General features: G+C 39.9%; 1 protein-coding gene across 1 annotated transcript in view; it reads left to right on the forward strand.

The window, feature by feature from the left end:
- Positions 1-19,538, forward strand: part of Cib4 (calcium and integrin binding family member 4) — a 78,496-nt gene that overhangs the window by 42,900 nt on the left and 16,058 nt on the right. The window contains exon 4 of the mRNA XM_004669355.2: positions 8,558-8,699. Coding sequence (XP_004669412.1) covers positions 8,558-8,699 — 142 coding nt within the window. The remainder of the gene's footprint in view (positions 1-8,557; positions 8,700-19,538) is intronic.

Raw genomic sequence — 19,538 nt, forward strand, 5'->3', positions numbered from 1 at the left:
ATTACCTTCCCACCAACAGTGTAGAAGGGTTCCCCTTTTTCCTGCATTCTTGCCAACATTTATTGTCATTTGTTTTCTAGATGGTAGCCATTCTGACAGGGGTGGGATTGAATCTCAAAGTAGTTTTAATTTGCATTTCCCTGATGGCTAAGAATGTAGAACACATTTTAAGATGTTTATATGCCATCTGTATTTCTTCTAATGAGAACTCTCTATTTAGTTCCATAGCACATTTTTTTAACTGGTTGTTTTGTTTCTTATTATTGTGTTTTTTGAGTTCTTTATATATTCTGGATATTAATTCTCTGTCAGTTTGTATAGCTGGCAAAGATTTTTCTCCCATTCTGTAGGTTGTCTCTTTGTTCTGTTCACAGCATCCTTTTCTGTACAAAAGCTCTGTAATTTCATGAGATCACAGTAATTGATTAATGGTTTTATTTCCTGAGCAATTGGGGTTACATTCAGAAAGTCATTCCCTGTACCAATATGTTGAAGGATTTCCTCTAGCAAATTTCAGGGTTTCAGGCCTGATATTAAGGTCCTTGATCCATTTGGACTTGATTCTTGTACATGGAGAAAGACAAGGATCTATATTCATCTTTCTACATATAGATAACCAGTTTTCCCAGCACCACTTGTTGAAGAGGCTGTCTTTTCTCCATTAAATATTTTTGGCACTTTTGTCAAAAAACAGATGGCCTTAGCTGCCTGGATTAACATCTGGGTCCTCTCTGCTGTTCCATTGATCTATGTGTCTGCCTTTGTGCCAGTACCATGCTGGTTTTGTTACTATGGCTTTGTAATATAGCTTAAAATTAGGTATTGTGATACTACCAGCCTTATTTTTGTTGCTCAAAATTGTTTTGGCTATTCGAGATATTTTTGTACTTCCAAATTAACTTTAGTAATTTTTTTCTAATTCTGTGAAGAATGCCATTGGAATTTTAATGAGGATTGCATTAAATGGTAACACCACATGTTTTAGCAACAAAAATATAATTTTCAAAATATTCTTTCCAAATATGAGTTTCTATGAGAGCAGTATGTTAAAATGAGTCACCTAATCTATTTGAAAGAACCAAGTGAATGTGCATTCACCATTATTGAACCACAACTACATTTGTGTTACAAATAATACAAAATGCTAGCAAAATAATAGCTAGAAAACTGCCAACAACTACTACTTGTCACAAAATGATCAGCAAATTTGAAACACTTGGTTTGGTGCAAGAAAAATATTTAATTATGCTTTATATTTATGGCTCTTAGATCACCAGCAAACACCATGTGGTTGAAAAGATGTTCATAGTCATTTCCCTTTTTATTTCAAATCATTATATAGGCTTGGCTACATTTACTCATTTATTTACTTATTTTTGACAAATTCATACAAGCATATATAATGTATTTTTATCACATGCACTGCCCCCATTACCTTCTCTTACATCCCCAATCCCACTAAACCTCTTCTTAACTAATTCCCTTTGTACTTTCATGTCTTTGGTTTTGACACACTAAGTTAAATTAGGGCTGCTGACATGAACATGATAAATGGGGTATTTATTTGTGTATGGCAACTTACCCATGAAGAACATGACTCCCTCTCCCCCAGCAACTATTCAGTGTCGATGACTCTCTGGGAGGAGTGGAGTCTTGCACCATCCTCTCCCATTCATGATAGAATGTCAGTGGGTTCAATTTTGTGTAGGAAATCACAGCTTCTGTGAGTTCATCAGTGTATTGGCCATGTTGTGTCCAGAAGACAATGTTCCACAGAACTCCTTCTTTCTCACTTTACATTCTTTCCACCCTCTTTTTCACCTCCCATGATGTTTCCCTTGAGCTTTGGAGAGGGCAGTATAGATGCATCCTTTAAGGTCAAGCACACAAAAGTCACATTCTCAAACTTTGTTATAGTTTAAGCTATTAAAAAATAACTAATATGAGCTGGAGAGATGGCTTAGCGGTTAAGCGCTTGCCTGGGAAGCCTAAGGACCCCGGTTCGAGGCTCGGTTCCCCAGGTCCCACGTTAGACAGATGCACAAGGGGGCACACGCGTCTGGAGTTCGTTTGCAGTGGCTGGAGGCCCTGGCGCACCCATTCTCTCTCTCTCCCTATATCTGTCTTTCTCTCTGTCTGTCGCTCTCAAATAAATAAATAAAAAATGAACAAAATATATATATATAAAATAACTAATATGGGGCTGAGAAAATGGTTCAGCAATTAAAGGCACTTGCTTGCAAAACATGACAATGTGAGTTCCATCCTCCTCAGCATCCACATAGAGCCAGGACCAAAGTGAAGCATGTGTCTGTGATCTCAATGCACCTACAACAATGGGTGGTAAAACCAGGAGAATCTCAAGCTCATAGGCCAGCTAGTACTGTCTCAAAGAAGCTTAAGGGTACTGACAACTTGAGGTTGTCCTTTAACATCTCACTCATACACATGTGCATGCCCATGCGCATGAGCTCATGACCCCACATACATAATCAAAATATATCTTTTTGGTTTTTTGTTTAGAGCAAGGTAAGATCTCTCTCTAGCCTAGGCTGACCTGGAATTCACTCGGTAGCCTCAGGGTAGCCTTCAACTCACAGCAATCCTCCTACCTCTGCCTCCCAAGTGCTGGAATTAAAGGCATGTGCCACCCGTCTGGCTCAAAATAAATATATTTAAAAAAACTCTAACCATATCAATGCTTCCTGGGAATCAGCATCACCACATGCTGCCATGTCTCTTCATCATGGAGCAGTCTCTCCATCAGTGATTACACCTAACTTTCCCCATAAACAGTGGTAGGTTTTTGAAGCTTTTAAAAGACAGGTCTTGGGGCTGAAGAAATGGCTTAGCACCTGCCTGTGAAACCTAAGGACCCATGTTTGATTCACTAGGACCCATGTAAGCCAGAGGCACAAGGCAGCACATGCTTCCGGAGTTAGTTGCAGTGTCTGGAGGCCCTAGGGTACCCATTACCTCTCTCTTCACTCCCCTCTTGCCTTTTTACCTATCTCTCACAAATAAATTTTTTAAAAAGTAAAAATTATTATTTTTTTTTAAAAAGACAGGTCTTGCTGTGTAGTGCAGGTTGACCTTGAACTCATGATCCTCCTGCCTCCACTTCCCAAGTGCTGGAATTATAAGCATGTACCACCACACTCAACTATAAATGGTGTTTTATTAATGAAGTACTGGGCTCATCATTCCATATCACCCTTTTCCTTAGTGGCTCACAGAAATGTGGTTCTTTATGTATTCACTTATTGAAGCAAAATCTAGGCAGTCTGAATTAGTGATATCTGTGCTTTCACTTAAATACTTAGAAAAGCTTTGGTGGTATGAAACTTTGCCTAATGCTTACTACTTGACATTATCAGTATTTTTTTTCAGCAACTTCCATTGTTGTGGCATGTGTACTATTATTTTTGTTGTTTTATTTTCTTGAGGTAAGGTCTTAACTCTAGCCCAGGTTAATCTAGCCCAGTATGGCCTTGATCCTCTTATTTCAGCCTCCTGAGTGCTGGGATTATAAATTGTAAGCCATCACACCAGGCCAAATATATGCTATTCTTGCCAATTTCTTGGTTTTCAGTCTCTCTAAGACCATGGAATGTATGTGTGCAGTTAGAATTATGTGAGATGGGTCAAAGGGAGAGTGAGCTGGTCTCCAATAACCACCTCTTTCCTGTCACTACCAGCAAAGGCCAGAAGTGGAAAACACCCCAGAGAAAGGAAAATTGGGACCTCATTCACTGACTGTAAATGTGTGGAGACAGAGAGCTTGCTGACCTGCCTTGCACACCTATATGAGCTTAGGCACAGAGAACTGAGGCAGGGACTCCTTGTTATGTCTGATTGGATGCTCATGGTTTTGGTAATTTAGAGAACTGTGTTTCAAGGAGGCCTCAGCAGTGGCACTTCTTTTCTTTCATTTGCATTGCAAATATTATCTTTAATTGTGGTTTCCTTGCAGGAATCTTGTTAAGCCATGTATGCATTTGTGAGAGGAGTTAATGCAGTTAAATTTTGGTCAGGTAATGGATAAAAGCCACTTGCCTAGGTAATTGTAACCTGAGACACATCACAGTAGTCCAAGCTATCAGCATTAATTACAGGCAGCTAACCTAGGCATTTTTGGAGATGTTGAGATAAAAGAATGGAGGACCTTGCCCACGGGTGTCTGTCTGGAAGTTCTGGTGTCTCAACCTCAATTCTCCTACACTATGACAACTCCTAGAATACATACATACACACATACATACACACATACATACATACATACATACATACATACACACACACATACATATGATAAAAATACATATTATATATAGTAGTCTGATAAATATTTATATGCACAAATAATACATGTTATATAATTGTACACAGGTGTCATATGTATACAATTATATAACTGACCACTATGACAAAGCAGATTGCTTTGTGTGTTTGTTTACTAAGGAACACATACTATGGGGCTCAAAGAACAGAATTTCATTGTCTTATAACTCTGGAGGTTAGAACTTTAAGTTCAAGGTGTGGACAGGGTTTGTTCCTTCTGAAGACTGGAAAGAAGGGTCTGTTTCATTGCTTTCCCTGACTTCTGATTTTTTTGGGTAACTTTTGGTGTTCCTTGGATTGTTGAAGCATCACCTTAATATCTGCCTCCAGAGTGTATATCTATGTCCTAATTTTCCTTTTTGTAAGGACATAGTATTGTATCAGATTAGGGTTTAACTTCCTTGTGTGACTTCATTTTCAGCTAGTAAAATATGCTTACAACTCTATTTACAAACATTCTGAGTTATTGAAGTGGGCACAATTCAATCTATAATATTGGCTTGCATTCTAGACTTTTTAATACAGGATCTCTGAAGATAAATGCTGAGATCTTTCTCTCCTCTCTCTCTCTCATCTCTATATTGTATATATCATGCATGCACCACATTCTTCCTTTGAAATTTTATAATAATTATATTTTTTGGAGAGTCTTGCTATATAGCTCTAGTTGGTTTGGTACTTACTATGTAACCCAGACTATCCATGAGGTCATATAACCTTCCTACCTCTGCTTCCCAAGTGCTGGTGTTACAGGTGTTGCACTTGCTGCAAGTTTTGAGAACACTTATCCTGAGAACCCTCTTGAAATATTTTTCAGGTATACAATACAGATTTGGGAATTATATGCACAGTGTTATAAAGCATATATCTGGAACTTACTCTTCTTGCATGACTGAACTCCATCTGCTGACATAAATTCATGTTGTAAAGGACTATATGTAACTTTTATGCTAAGTAAAGTTTGAGAACAACATAGCCACCTGAAGTGATATCTAATGTTATATCTCACCTCAAATGTATAGAAATATTGAATACAATAAAATCATACATTTTAATATGGAGCTGAAATCTAGAGGAATGAAAGAAAATTCACATGCCACAATTGGAGAAATAAACTAGAAAGCTAAACATTGGTTGATTCCAGGTCAGACCAAAGGAGTGTTAGATGGGGTGTGAAAGCCTAAGGGATGGCTGGTGCCAAATGCCCATGCCAGGTAATGGGCCATTGTACACCTGAAGCATAGGAGTTGGGGCAACCCTTTTGCATGAAGCCTGGTGCCTTGAAAATATGCTTTGTTAGAGAAAAGGGGGCTAGAAAAGCCAACCAGAGGGTTGCTTCAAGTAATCAAAAATTTGGAAGGTGGAGAATTTTTGGCCATTCACATTTGCTGTGTGAATTCATAGGGTCAGATAAGAACAAAGGATTTAAGGATGTATTGGGGGTCACTTTGGAACATGAGAGCAGAATTGGGTGCTGATAAGATATATGGAAGGTTGTTCAACCTTAGAAGAAGTAAATGCTAGAACACTAGGCAACTAGAAGGTGGACATAGCAGGGGCACAGAGAATATGCCTAGGTGAGCCAAAGCTGAGCTTGCTACTTTTAAAGATTTCAAGCTCTCTTCCGTGTTATCCTTCTTAAACTCTGTTAATTCAGATTTTTGTTGCTATAACAAAATACTTAAGATAACCAAATTTAAAGGATGAAGGGATTTTTTTGAGGTCAGTTTTATAAGCTTCAGTCATTGTTCCATTGGTCCCGTTTTTTTCGTGTCTGTGGCAAGGCAGCATGTTATGGCAGGAGGGTGTGGCTGAGGAATCTGCTTATCTCAAGCTACCCAGGGAAGCAGAGAGTAATAGGAAGGGGCTGGTCTTCCACTACTTTTAATTTTTTTTTATTAATTAGTTTTGTATTCAGCAAATGCAGTCAGTTTGGTACCATTATTAGGCTCATCCATGACCTACCCTCTCCCCTTGGCCCCTCCTTGTTGAGGTATATGGGGCATGCATTGTAGAGTTAGCCCACAATTATGGGTAGGATAAATGTCTCTGCATATCATGCTTTTTTTTTTTAAAAAAGAAAGATTTTATTTATTTATTTGCAAGCAGAGAGAAATAGAGAGAAGAGGGATTGACAGAGACAATGGGCACACCAGGGTCTCCAGCCACTGCAAATGAACTCCAGATGCATGTACCACTTTGTACATCTGGCTTTATGTGGGTACTGTGGAATCAGGGTTGTTGGGTTTCACAGGCAAACACCTTAACCACTGAGCAATATCTTTAGACCCAAGCTTCTTAAGCCTTTTATTGACAACTTCCATAAATATAGATCTTAGTCCCCTCCCAAATCTCCTCTCCACCAAATCCCTTCTTTCCAGCTAGTCTCTTCTGTATTTTGATGCCATCATATTTTCCCTCCTGTTGTGCAAGTCTTGTGTCTTAATGACAGCATTGTGAGTAGTACTCACTTTCCTTTGGCTCTTACATTCTTTCTACCACCTCTCTTGTTATGATCCCTGAGCCTTGGAGGGTGTGATAGAGATGTCTCAGTACTGAACACTGCACTGTCACTTCTCAGCACTTTGGCCATTTTTTAGTCACCCTAGTGGTCATTGCCATCTGAAAAGAGAAGCTTCTCTAACAAAAAGTGAGAGTAGCATTAATATATGGGCATAAATATAACTGTTTATAGGATAGTTTTTCCACTAACTTCTTCGAGGACACACATCATCAATGACCTAAAATCTTTCAATGGACCTTCCCAGCAGAGCTTCTACCACTTCCCAAGCTGAAGACTGAATGTTCAGCACATAGGCTTTTGGGAAACATTTAAAGTCCAAATTACAGCATTCACATGGAATCTGTGTCCCCTACTCCAGTCCCGAAAGCCCATGCAACCAACCCATTCCTGAGGCTGGAGGGAGAGTAGCAAGTAACCCTATCAAACTGTCTGATCTGGTGTGAGGGGTAGAGGAGAAAGTGATGGTTGGATTGTCACGTGCCCAGGACAAAGAATGTCATCATAGAAGAGATCTCACATGGGACCCTGGCCAGGCTCAGTTTAAAGAAACTTGGTTTTTTGAGACTACATGACCATTACTCATTTTGGGAACTAAGGGTCTAGTTATGTGTATGAGATGATGGGGATCGAATGCAGGGACCTAAGGCCTTACATATGCTAAGCAAGTATTCTACTAACACGCTTCATCTCCATCCGGAAAATCTGATATGAGAAATAGTTTGGCTACTAATTATGGCATCTGTGGTAATTAGGTAACAACTAACAACTCTTGTAATTGTTATTTATCAGGCACTGTGCAACTATAATCCTAATGCTTGACCCTAATGACAATCTTACTAGGCAGATATAATTATTATCCCACTCTATTATGTAGGTGAGAAAGCTTAGACTCTGGGAGATATGTAATATGAAGATCATTCTCCAGTAAGTAGTGAAGCCAGAATTAAAACTCAGATCTGTCTGACTTTTACATCATTATGTTGACAGGAGCTAATTCTAGGAAGTTGGTTACAGATGACTCAAATGACTTGTTTCATTCCTTTTGTTGTTTTGTTTTTTGTTTTTGTGAGGTAGGGTCTCACTCTAGCCCAGGCTGACCTGGAATTCACTATGTAGTCTCAGGCTGGCCTCGAACTCATGTCAATCCTCCTACCTCTGTATCCTGAGTGCTGGGATTAAAGGTGTACACCACCACACCTGGATCATTCCTTTTTAAAAACAATTATTTATGAGTGTGTATGTGGTTACTCCAGGGTCTTCTGTTGCTGAAAATGAACTCTAGATGCATTCCTTTGCATTTGGCTTTACATGAGTAATTGAACCTGGGTCAGCATGTTTTGCAAGCAAGCACTTTTAACTGCTGAGCCATCTCCTAAGCCCATTTCATCCTTTATACCTCCCAAGGCTTCTACATAAAATGGAGGAAAATTTAGTAAAAACAATAACATGACTAAACGACAAGCCACTGGGATGTGTGTGCAGGAGGAGGTAGTAGTAAGCAGAGTGATATGAGGGAGGCTCCCTCGTTATAGGTACTTCCCATCAGGCCTGGAGTCCTGGCTTCTTGAGTCAGAAACTATTCCATTATTAAACTTGTGTTCTTCTTAAGCCCAGGACACTGTGGTAGTGATAGATGGGAAAGGCTCATAGAGACCCTGACCCTGAGAAACCTCCTCTCCTTCTTAACTGCAGGTCAACCCTTTCAGAGACCGCATCTGCAGAGTGTTTTCCCACAACAACGTGTTCTCTTTTGAGGATGTGCTGAGCATGGCATCTGTGTTTAGTGAGCAGGCCTGTCCTAGCCTGAAGATCGAGTATGCCTTTCGCATTTATGGTGAGTGTTGTGTGGGGAGGGGGAAGGACATAGAGCACTTATCACATATGGAATCCAGGACATCAGTCCACTGCTAGGATGGTGTTGACAGGGATTTACTTGGGTCATTATGGGTATATATCATGTTTCTCTATCTCTTCTATTTTTTTTTTTTTTGAGGTAGGGTCTTTCTCTAAACCAGGCTAACTTGGAATTCGCTCTGTAGTCTCAGGGTAGCCTTGAACTCAAGGTGATCCTCCTACCTCTGCCTCAAGTACAGTGGAATAACAAAATTGATTAAGGATCTCAATTCCAATAGATGGATACCCTCCCTTTCATGTTGTCTATATTAGTTACTTTTATCATCCCTGTGACTAAGCCTGACAAGAAGCAATTTAAGAGGAGAAAGATAATTTTGGCTTATGGTGTGAGTAGATATAGTCCATCATGGCAAGGAAGGTATGGCAGCAGGCAATCCATGATGGGAGATTCAGTTGGGACTCTCTGATTCCTCACAATTTGGTGAATCAGGAAGAAGAGAGAACAGGAAATGGGGTCTGGCTATAAATCTCAAGGCCTGCTCCTTTAGATACCTACTTCATGTACTAGCCCCATCCCAAAGGTTCCAGTCTCCCAAAACAGCATCATCAGCTGGGGATCAAATGTTCAAATATATGAGATGTGAGGGATATTTCACATTTAAACCATCATGACCACTGAGGCCACTGGGGACACTGTTGTGGATATTTTTAAAAAATATTTATTTATTTGAGAGAGAGAAGAAAAAGAAAGAGAGAGCAAATAGGCCTTCTACCATTGCAAATGATCTCCAGATGCATGCTCCGCTTTGTGAATTTGGCTTTACGTGGGTGCTGAGAAATTGAACCTGTGATGTCAGGCTTTACAAGCAAGTGCTTTTAACCACTAAGCAACCTTCTATTTCCTGATGTGGATATTTGGTGGTAGTATGTGGGGAGGTCAGAGGGATACATATAGCTGTGAAAGGCTCAGGCTTATTTGGCACGAGGAGGATTGGATAGGAACTTGAGAACTGTAAACACTGTAACTAGCTTAGACATGAAGTAACTGAGAAATCTTGACTAAGTCATTTCATTTTTCTGGGAATCAAATTTTCACTGGAAAAATGAAAGACTTGATAAAGATTATCTCTGATGTCTTGTGATCTTCTTTGGTTTCCAATTCTATCTGGGATAGTCATGAGGCTCTGCTCAAATTCTGCCCTTCACTAGGTAGTTTCCTTAGCATAGCTGGGACACCTGAACTTCTCAAAAGTAATCCAAATGAAAGAAATGTTACCAATTTTCTGTATCTAGTTGAACTCATTGTCTTATGATAGCAAAGAATTATATGAAAATGACAAAAGAAGGGCAGGAAGTTTTATTGAAGACAGAAAAATAAAAGAACAAATGCTCTCTACAATAGCAGAGAGGGGACCTAGATATGTTGCCTACTGAAAAGTGAAAGAAAAACAAGATTCTCCAAAGAGTAAGATCAGCATAGGTTAAAGGGGATAAGTATAGGTAATTAAGAGAGATTTTTTGTCTCAATTTTTATTAACATTATCCATGATTATAAAAAACATCCCATGATAATGCTCTCCCTCCCCCCACTTTTCCCTTTGAAATTCCATTCTCCATCATATCCCTTCCCATCTCAATCAGTTTCTTTTTTATTTTGATGTCATGATCTTTTCCTCCTCTTATGATGGTCTTGTGTAGGTAGTGTCAGACACTATGAGGTCATGGATATCCGGGCCATTTTATGTCTGCAGGGAGCATGTTGTGGGGAATCCTACCCTTCCTTCGGCTCTTACATTCTTTCCACTACCTGTTCCGCATTGGACCCTGAGCCTTGGATTGAGATGTTAGTCAGTACTCCAGTCACTTCTTTCCAGCACTATGATATGTTCTGAGTCATTCCAAGGTCACTGCCATCTGAGAAGAGAAGATTCTCTACCCATAGTGAGAGTAGTGTTAATATAAGGGTATAAATATTAAGAGAAGTGCTTACTGGGAAGTTTGATAAGCATAGTACATACATTTCTCAGACATCAGCAGATGTTACACCCCTAGGGCTCAAGACTACCCCTGTTTTAAGTTTTCAGTATCAGGGATGTGTTCCCTTCCATGGAGTGAGCCTCCATTCCAATTAGAGGGCAGTTGGTTTCTACCACTGTTGCACCCGTTGGCTCATTTGGCCTGGCTGGCCAACTATAAGGCTTGCAGTGTCCACTGTTGAGTATCTTCACCGGTGGTATCTCTCACTCCCATTGAACTGCATGCAGAATGGCTTCTTCCAGCTTTGTGTCAGCTGGTCTACATGAGGGAGGGTATCAGCTCAGTTCCAGCAGGATTTCTCAGTGGCCTTGCCAGCCAAGTATGTGGAGTCTTCAGCAATAGGGTCTTACCATCTATTCCTGGTGGGAAACCAAGGGCCCTGGTAATGGCCTAAAATGTTTTGGAGGCATCAACGACCTCTCTGGCCAACAACTCACTGGAAGGTATCTCATCCCTGGCACTGAAAATTTTCTAGCAATGATCTTCGGCTTCTGAGTATTCCATTGTTCAAAACCAGAGGATTCCATATGATTTATTTATATCCTCTTAGATTTTGATTAGCCCTTCCTCCACCTTTCCTTTACTCAATCTCTTCCCCTGACCTCACTTTGGGCCTTTTCACCCCCATTAATCTATTCTTCTACTTACATATATACAATACCAACCTATTAGGTACCCTCCTCCCTTCTTTTCTCTTCCCTTTATATCTCTTTTTGAGCTTACTGGCCTCTGCTACTGAATTTTTCCTTCTCACACAGAAGCCCAGTCATCTGTAGCTAGGATCCACATGTGAGGGAGAACATGCGGCGCTTGGCTTTCTGGGCCTGGGTTACCTCACTTAGTATAATCCTTTCCAGATCCATCCATTTTCCTACAAATTTCATAACTTCATTTTTCTTTACCGCTGAGTAGAACTCCATTGTATATATGTACCATATCTTCATTACCCACTCACCAGTTGAGGGACACCTAGGCTGGTTCCATTTCCCAGCTATTATGGATTGAGTGGCAATAAACATGGTTGAGCATGTACTTCTAAGGAAATGAGATGAGTCCTTGGGATAAATGCCTAGGAGTGCTATAACTGGGTCATATGGTAGATCAATTGTTAGCTGCTTTAGAAACCTCCACACTGATTTCCACAATGGCTGGACCAGATTGCATTCCCACCAACAGTGTAGAAGGGTTCCTCTTTATCCACATCCCTGCCAGCATTTATGATCATTTGTTTGCATGATGGTAGCCAATCTGACAGGAGTGAGATGGAATCTCAATATACTTTTAATCTGTATTTCCCTGATGACTAGGGATGTAGAACATTTTTTTAGATGCTTATATGTCATCCATATTTCTTCTTTTGAGAACTCTCTATTTAGCTCCATAGCCCAATTTTACATGGTTGTTTGATTTCTTATCATTTAACTTTTTGAGTTCTTTGTATATCCTAGATATTAATCCTCTATTAGATATATACCTCCAAAGATTTTTTTCCCATTCTGTAGGTTGCCTCTTTGCTGTATTCACAGTGTCCTTTGCAGTGCAAAATCTTTGTAATTACATGAGGTCCTAGTGGTTAATCTGTGGTTTTATTGGCTGAGCAATTGGAGATTTTTGATAACTGCTCGGATCTCCATGCTTGTTATCGGTCTATTTAAGTGATTAATCTCATCTTGATTTAATTTGGGTAGTTCATATAAATCAAGGAAATCATCCATTTCTTTCAGATTTTCATACTTTGTGGAGTATATGCTTTTATAGTATGTACCTATGATTGTTTGAATTTCTCTGGCATCTGTTGTGATGTTACCTTTTTCATCTCTGATTTTATTAATTTGTGTCTCTTCTCTCTTTCTTTTGGTCAGATTTGCTAAGGGTTTGCCAATCTTGTTTATCCTTCCAAAGAACCAACTCTTTGTTTCATTAATTCTTTGGATTTTTTTTTTTTTTTGGTTTCTATTTCATTAATTTCTGCCCTAGTCTTTATTATTTCTTCCCGTCTACTGATTTTTGGTTTTCCTTGTTCTTCTTTTTCGAAGACTTTAAGGTGAAGCATTAGGTCATTTACTTGGGACCTTTCTAATTTCTTAATATAGTCACTTAAAGCTACAAATTTACCTCTTAGGACTGCCTTCATTGTGTCCCAGAGATTTTGGTATGTTGTGTTCTCATTATCATTTGACTCTATTAATTTTTTAATTTCCTTCTTGATTTCTTCATTGACCCATTCATTATTTAGTAGTGTATTGTTTAATTTCCATGATTTTATGTATGCTCTATAGCCTTTCTTGCTATTGATTTGTAGTTTGATTCCATTGTGGTAAGATAGAATGTAAGGAATTATTTCAATTTTCCAGTATTTGTTAAGATATGCTTTGTGAGCTGGAGAGATGGCTTAGCGATTAAGCGCTTGCCTGTGAAGCCTAAGGACCCCGGTTTGAGGCTCGGTTCCCCAGGTCCCATGTTAGCCAGATGCACAAGGGGGCGCACATGTCTGGAGTTCGTTTGCAGAGGCTTGAAGCCCTGGCGCGCCCATTCTCTCTCTCTCCCTCTATCTGTCTTTCTCTCTGTGTCTGTCGCTCTCAAATAAATAAATAAATAAATAAATAAATTTTTTTAAAAAAGGTATGCTTTGTGTCCTAATATATGGTCTATTTTAGAAAATGTTCCATGTGCTGGTGAAAAGAATGTATATTCTGCAGTATTTGGATGAAATGTCATGTATATATCTGTTAGGAACATTCCTTCTATGACCTCATTTAGTCCAGATGTCTCTCTGTTTATTTTTTCCTGGGATGACCTGTCAATTGATGAAAGTGGGGTGTTAAAGTCACCCACTACCACTGTTTGGTATTTTCTGTGACCTTAGTTCTAATAGAATTTGTTTGATGAATTTGGGGGCTCCCATGTTAGGTGCGTATATGTTTAGGATTGTAATGCCCTCCTGTTGGAGGGTGCCTTTAATCAATAGAAAGTGACCTTCTTTATCTTTCTTAACTAATGTTGGACTGAAGTCTACCTTGTCAGATATTAGGATAGCAACCAACCCCTGCTTGTTTTCTAGGTCCATTTGCTTGAAACACCGTTTTCCAACCTTTCACCCTAAGATAGTGTCCATTCTTTGTAGAAAGGTGGGTTTCTTGGAGGCAACAAATTGAAGGATCCTGCTCTTTAACCCAGTCTGCAAACCTATGTCTTTTGGTTGGTGCATTGAGGCCGTTGATATTAAGAGATGTTATTGAAAGGTGTGTATTCATTTTGCCGTTTTTCTGTAGTTCTTCCAGTTTTACCTTCGCTCTAAGAGAGATTTTTTTTTATTTATTATTTTTATTTATTTATTTGAGAGTGACAGACAGAGAAACAGGCAGATAGAGAGAGAATGGGCACGCCAGGACCTCCAGCCACTGCAGACGAACTCCAGATGCATGCGCCGCCTTGTGCATCTGGCTAACGTGGGTTCTGGGGAATTGAGCCTTGAACCAGGGTCCTTAGGCTTCAAAGGCAAGTGCTTAACCAGTAAGCCATCTCTCCAGCCCTAAGAGAGATTTTTGATGGATATAGACTCTATTTTGGCCAAATACTAGTGGGAGCTTCTCATTGGAGTCCATGATCCTGGTCTCTGTAGGGTTCTAACTTGATTTCTAGTACCTTTCTACTGAGCTGATCTCTTAGTCAATCAGAGAACCTTTGGTTACTCACCTAGGTTGGGTGTCACTATTGCACAGATGTGTACATCTTGTTAGTCTAGTTGATTTCATATAGCAGTGTCTCCTTCACAACATTGCTGGTCATTTTCCCCCAGCAGCTCATGTAGTGCTTTTCAGCACTATACAGGCTAACCATCTGGGAACTGGCTTCCTTCCAGATTGCAACCAGACCTCTCAATGTTTTGTGTTGGCAGCAAAAGTAAAAAGCTCTTGGCAACAGAGAGGGTTCCCAGAAAATGGGTTGCCAAAATGGAGGCCTTATTTAGGATTTTTATATGTTGGAGAACAAAGAAGGTAGTTTGGTCTAAAGAAAGCCCACCACTATGGATAGGGCCCTCAGTTTGATCTGTTTTTCCCCCTTCTTTCTTTTAGACATTAAGTGGAATGGAAGGAAGTGGGTCAGCTTTGTTGCCTGTACTAATCTGTATTCCTGTGAATTTTCCTATTGGAGTTAGAAGTTGGTGCCCACAGGTTCTCCTTATCAGGATATTCCAGCTGGGGTTTCTGGGTTTACGTCTTGACTATAGTCTGTTCCAACAGTATGTTCTCTTGGCATGTCACTAGTTTTTGTCAGGGAATGTAGATATTTTTGCTCATTTAGGCCTGTGACCCCGACTATCTGCCGATAAAATAGGGGCTGCCTTCCTTCTAATTCCTATCATAAACAAAGAAATCTTGAAAAGCTATCAAATACACTATGAAAGGCTTGATGCATCATCACTACTTTGCTTGAACATATAGACATCTATATTTTCACATCACTCCTGTTTAATTTGGGCCACCCATCTTCTCATGTCCTCAGATCAATGAGTAGAATCATGCTACAACTAAACATTTATAATCCCAAAATGATCCAATATACAAAAAAGTTTTCTTTTAAAAATTGATACATTCTCAAGAAAAGTGGCTATCTCTGACATACCCCAGAGATTTATTCAAATGTTAAAATTAACTGACAAAGAGTTTTAAAGTGGCCATTATAACCATCTTAGATTCTTTGAGAAACAGAAGCAGTGGGAAAAGGAGGGTGGGAAGGTAGGGAGAGACAGACAGTCAGAAAGAGAAATTTTGACTATAAGAATTATTCTTACATGATTATAATGACCAAAAGTCTCATGATCTTCATTTAGTCTGTAAGCGGGATGAAGGGAAATCTGGTGACTTCATTCAGTCCAAAGGCTGGAAAGCCAAGAACACTGATGTCCAAGGACAGGAGAACAGAAAGAGTGTTTTCCTGTATTCTGTTCTATTGGGCCTCCCATGGACTAGATGATACCCACTCACATTAATGGGTATGATCTTTTTTAGTCAATTTACTAATTCAAATGCTAATCAGTTCTGGAAGTTTCCTCACAGACATACCCAGAAGCCCAGTCAAGTTGACATATAAAATTAAGCATCACAATAACCATGTCCAATAAGACAAAAGAAAATATGCACATAAAAACATTAAAAGAGGAGAGATGGCTTAGTGGTTAAGTGCTTGCCTGTGAAGCCTGAGGACCCTGGTTCGAGGCTTGATTCCCTAGGACCCATGTTAGCCAGATGCATAAGGGGGTGCATGCATCTGGTGTTCATTTGCAGTGGCTGGAGGCCCTGGCACACCCATTCTCACTCTCTCTCCTCTGTCTGTCTGCCTCTTTCTCTCTCTGTCTGTTGCACTCAAATAAATAAATAAAAATTTAAAAATTTTAAAAAACTTTAAAAGATACAACATCTCAGGAGAGAAATACGAACCAGAGAAGGAATTAAATAGACCTGGTGGTATAGGCCTATAAATCCCAGATGCACAGGAGAATGAGACAGGAAGTTAACAAGTTCATGGCTTGTCTGGACTCTAGAGTGAGTTCAAGACCAGCCTGGGTAGCTTAGCAAGACTGTGTTTCACAATAAAAAATAATTAAAAGGGCTAAGGTAGACTAAAAGGGCTTACTGGTAGAACACCTGTCTAACAAGCACAAAGCCCAACTTTCAATCCCCAGTACCAAACGAAAGAAAACATTCATACATACACACCCCTGAAATGCAAATTCACTAGATGGGCTTAACAGAATTAAGATGACAGAGAAGTCAGTAAACTTGATGAAAAACCAACAGAAATAACCCAAATAACAGAGAACAAATTTGAGAGAATTAAAGAACAAGGTCTTGGGAAGATGTAGAGATAGAAAGATCTAACATAAATTTAGTTGATCCAATTGGAGTCTCAGAAGGAAAGGGCAGAAAAAATATTTGAAGGAACGAGCAGCCCCAAATGTCCTAAATTTGGCAAGAGACACACATTTACAGTGAATTCCAAACAACAGAAGTAAATAAAATCACTGGCTCAGCAGTCCTTTTGTATTTGTGTGTTCCACTACAGCTTTTTCCTTCCTTGTTTCAAACAGACCAGAGCATCCTCAGGGAGTTCCCACTGTTTCCCAGGAGTTGTAGCCTGCTAGTTGCTACTGTTCAATGTGATAGTCCATCACATGTGGCAACTGTGCTGACTTAAGTCCCTGTCATGCTCTCTTGGACAAGACATCTCTTCTAGGAAGATGCCCAGCTCAGTGCCCATGACTCAGCTGACAGTGTTTAGTTGCAGGTCTGGAGAGATATTTCAATGGGTAAAGTTCTTGCCTTTTAAGCATGAGGGTCTGATTTCAGTTCCCCAGCAACCACATAAAATGCCAGGCATGGTGGCACACACTTGTAATGCTAATGTTGGGAAGACAAAGATAAGGAATACTTGGGGCTCACTGCCTAGCTAGCCCAGCTGAACTAGTGAGCTCTAAGTTCTATAAAAGACCTTGTCTAAAAATGGAAAGTAACTGTGGAAGACACCTGACATCAACCTCTGACTCACACGAACATGTACCCACACACACATCCTTCCACCCACATGAATAGGCATATACCACACACAGAGAATAAAAAGTGCTCAGGTTACATACCCCAGAAACTTCCCACTAGAAAAGCAACTAACAGGAGTAGCAGGACATTGGTCTTCCATTGTTGGGTAATAAGTTACCCAAAGCTCAAAGACTTTAGGTGCTATGTACTTGCAATCTCACAGTGTCTGTGATTTAAGAGACCAGGCATGGCTTAATTGGGTCCATCCACTTACTGTCATAAAGCTTCAAAGTTCTGTACAAGCTGCCTTCTTAGCTGGAGTATGCTTGACTGGGGAAGATTACTAACAGGCTCCTTTGGGCTATTGGTATAATGCAGTTTCTTGCGTCCATAAGACTTTTGGCACCTGGCTATGAACTGGAGACTACCTTCAATTTACACAGGCTGACCTCAGCTTCTTGCCATATGGGCCTCCAAACATGGGCAATTGCTTCTTCAAAGACAGTGAAGGAGATGTCCCTCACTCTGTGGTTAGAATGGAGTCTTACATGACATAATATAATCATGAAAGTTACGTCACATCATGTGCAAAATTCTGTTGGTTGAAAGCAAGTAACAGTCCCCATCTATACAAAAGAGCAGTGAATTATAAAAAAGCATGAATACCAGGAGGTGTGGATCATGAGGAACATAAGACAGGGTTCATATGTCCTAGGATGGCTGGTTTTCAATTTGATAGGTTGCGAGGGATGACCTTGAACTCCTGATCTTTCTGTATTTACCTCCCAAGTGCTAGAATTAATAGTATGAGCAACAACCCTGACTCCAGACATCTTTTTATTTATGTATTTATTATTTTTATTGACATCTTCCATACTTACAGACAATAAATGATGATAATTCCCTCTCCTCCTTCATGTTCCCCTTCACAAATCCACACTCCATCATATCCTCTGCCTCTCTCCATTTTATTTTTATGCCCTCATCTTTTCCTCCTATGATGAGGGTCTTGTGAAGGCAGTGCTAGGCACTGGGTGGTCATAGATATCAAGGCCAATTTCTATCTGGACGATTGCATTGTAAGCAGTCCTACCCTTCCTTTGGCTCTTACATTCTTTCCGCCACCTCTTCCACAATGGACATTGAGCCTTGAAAAGTGGGATATAGATGTTTCAGTGATGTACACTCCTCTGTCACTTCTAAGCACTATGGTGCTTTTTGGGTCATCCCAGAGGTCGCCACTATCTGAAAAAGAAGCTTCTGTAACTAAAAGGGAGCATATCATTAATATGGTATGAACATTAAGTGCTTACAGGGTAGTTTGGTGAGCATAATATATGCACTTAACCAGATAAGAATAGGTATTTCACTCCTAAGGCTCAAAACTTCCCCCACCATAGGCTTTTGATTAAGTTTCTAGTACCAGACATGTATTCCCTCCCATAGAGTGGGTTTGTAGTCCAATTAGAGAGCAGTTGGCTTCTCCCAATAACAGACATGCCACTATTGTGCCAGTTCAGACATTTGGCCTGGCTGGCCAAATTGTTTTCACCACTGATGACTTCTGTCTCCCATAGGGCTGCATACTGTGTAGCTTTTTTCAGTTTTCTGTCAGCTGGATTTCAGGGAGGAAGTTTTCAGCTCAGCCCCAGCTTGATTTCTAAGTGACCTTGCAGTCCAGGCAATTGGAGTCTTCAGCAATAGGATCTTACTATCTATTTCTGGTGAGAAACCAAGAGCATTGGTAATGGCCTATAATGTTTTGGGAGTATCAAGGAACTCATTGGCCAACAACTCACTGGAAGGTATCCCATCGCTGGCACTGAAATTTTTCAAGTAACAGTCTATGGCTTTTGGGTGTGCCATTATCCAAAAAAGTAGGTTTACATATGGTTCATTCACAGAATCCTGAATTTTGCTTAACCCTCGCCCATCCTTCCTTTACTCGATCTCTTCCCTTGACCTTGCTTAGACCATTTCACTCCCAGTAATCTGTTCATCTACTTACATGTATACAATACAATACTCTTGAGTCCTCCCCTCTTCTCCTTCCCTTGTAGCCCTTTTGTAACTTACTGGTCTCTGCTACTGACTTTTTACTTCAACTCACACACAAGCCTAAACATTTGTAACTAGTACCCACATAGGAGAGAGAACATACAATATTTGGCTTTCTGAGCCTGGGTTTCCTCACTTAGTATAATCCTTTCCAGAGCCATCAATTTCCCTGAAAATTTCATAATTTT

Source organism: Jaculus jaculus, chromosome 5, assembly GCF_020740685.1.
Source record: "Jaculus jaculus isolate mJacJac1 chromosome 5, mJacJac1.mat.Y.cur, whole genome shotgun sequence".
NCBI lineage: Eukaryota > Metazoa > Chordata > Mammalia > Rodentia > Dipodidae > Jaculus > Jaculus jaculus.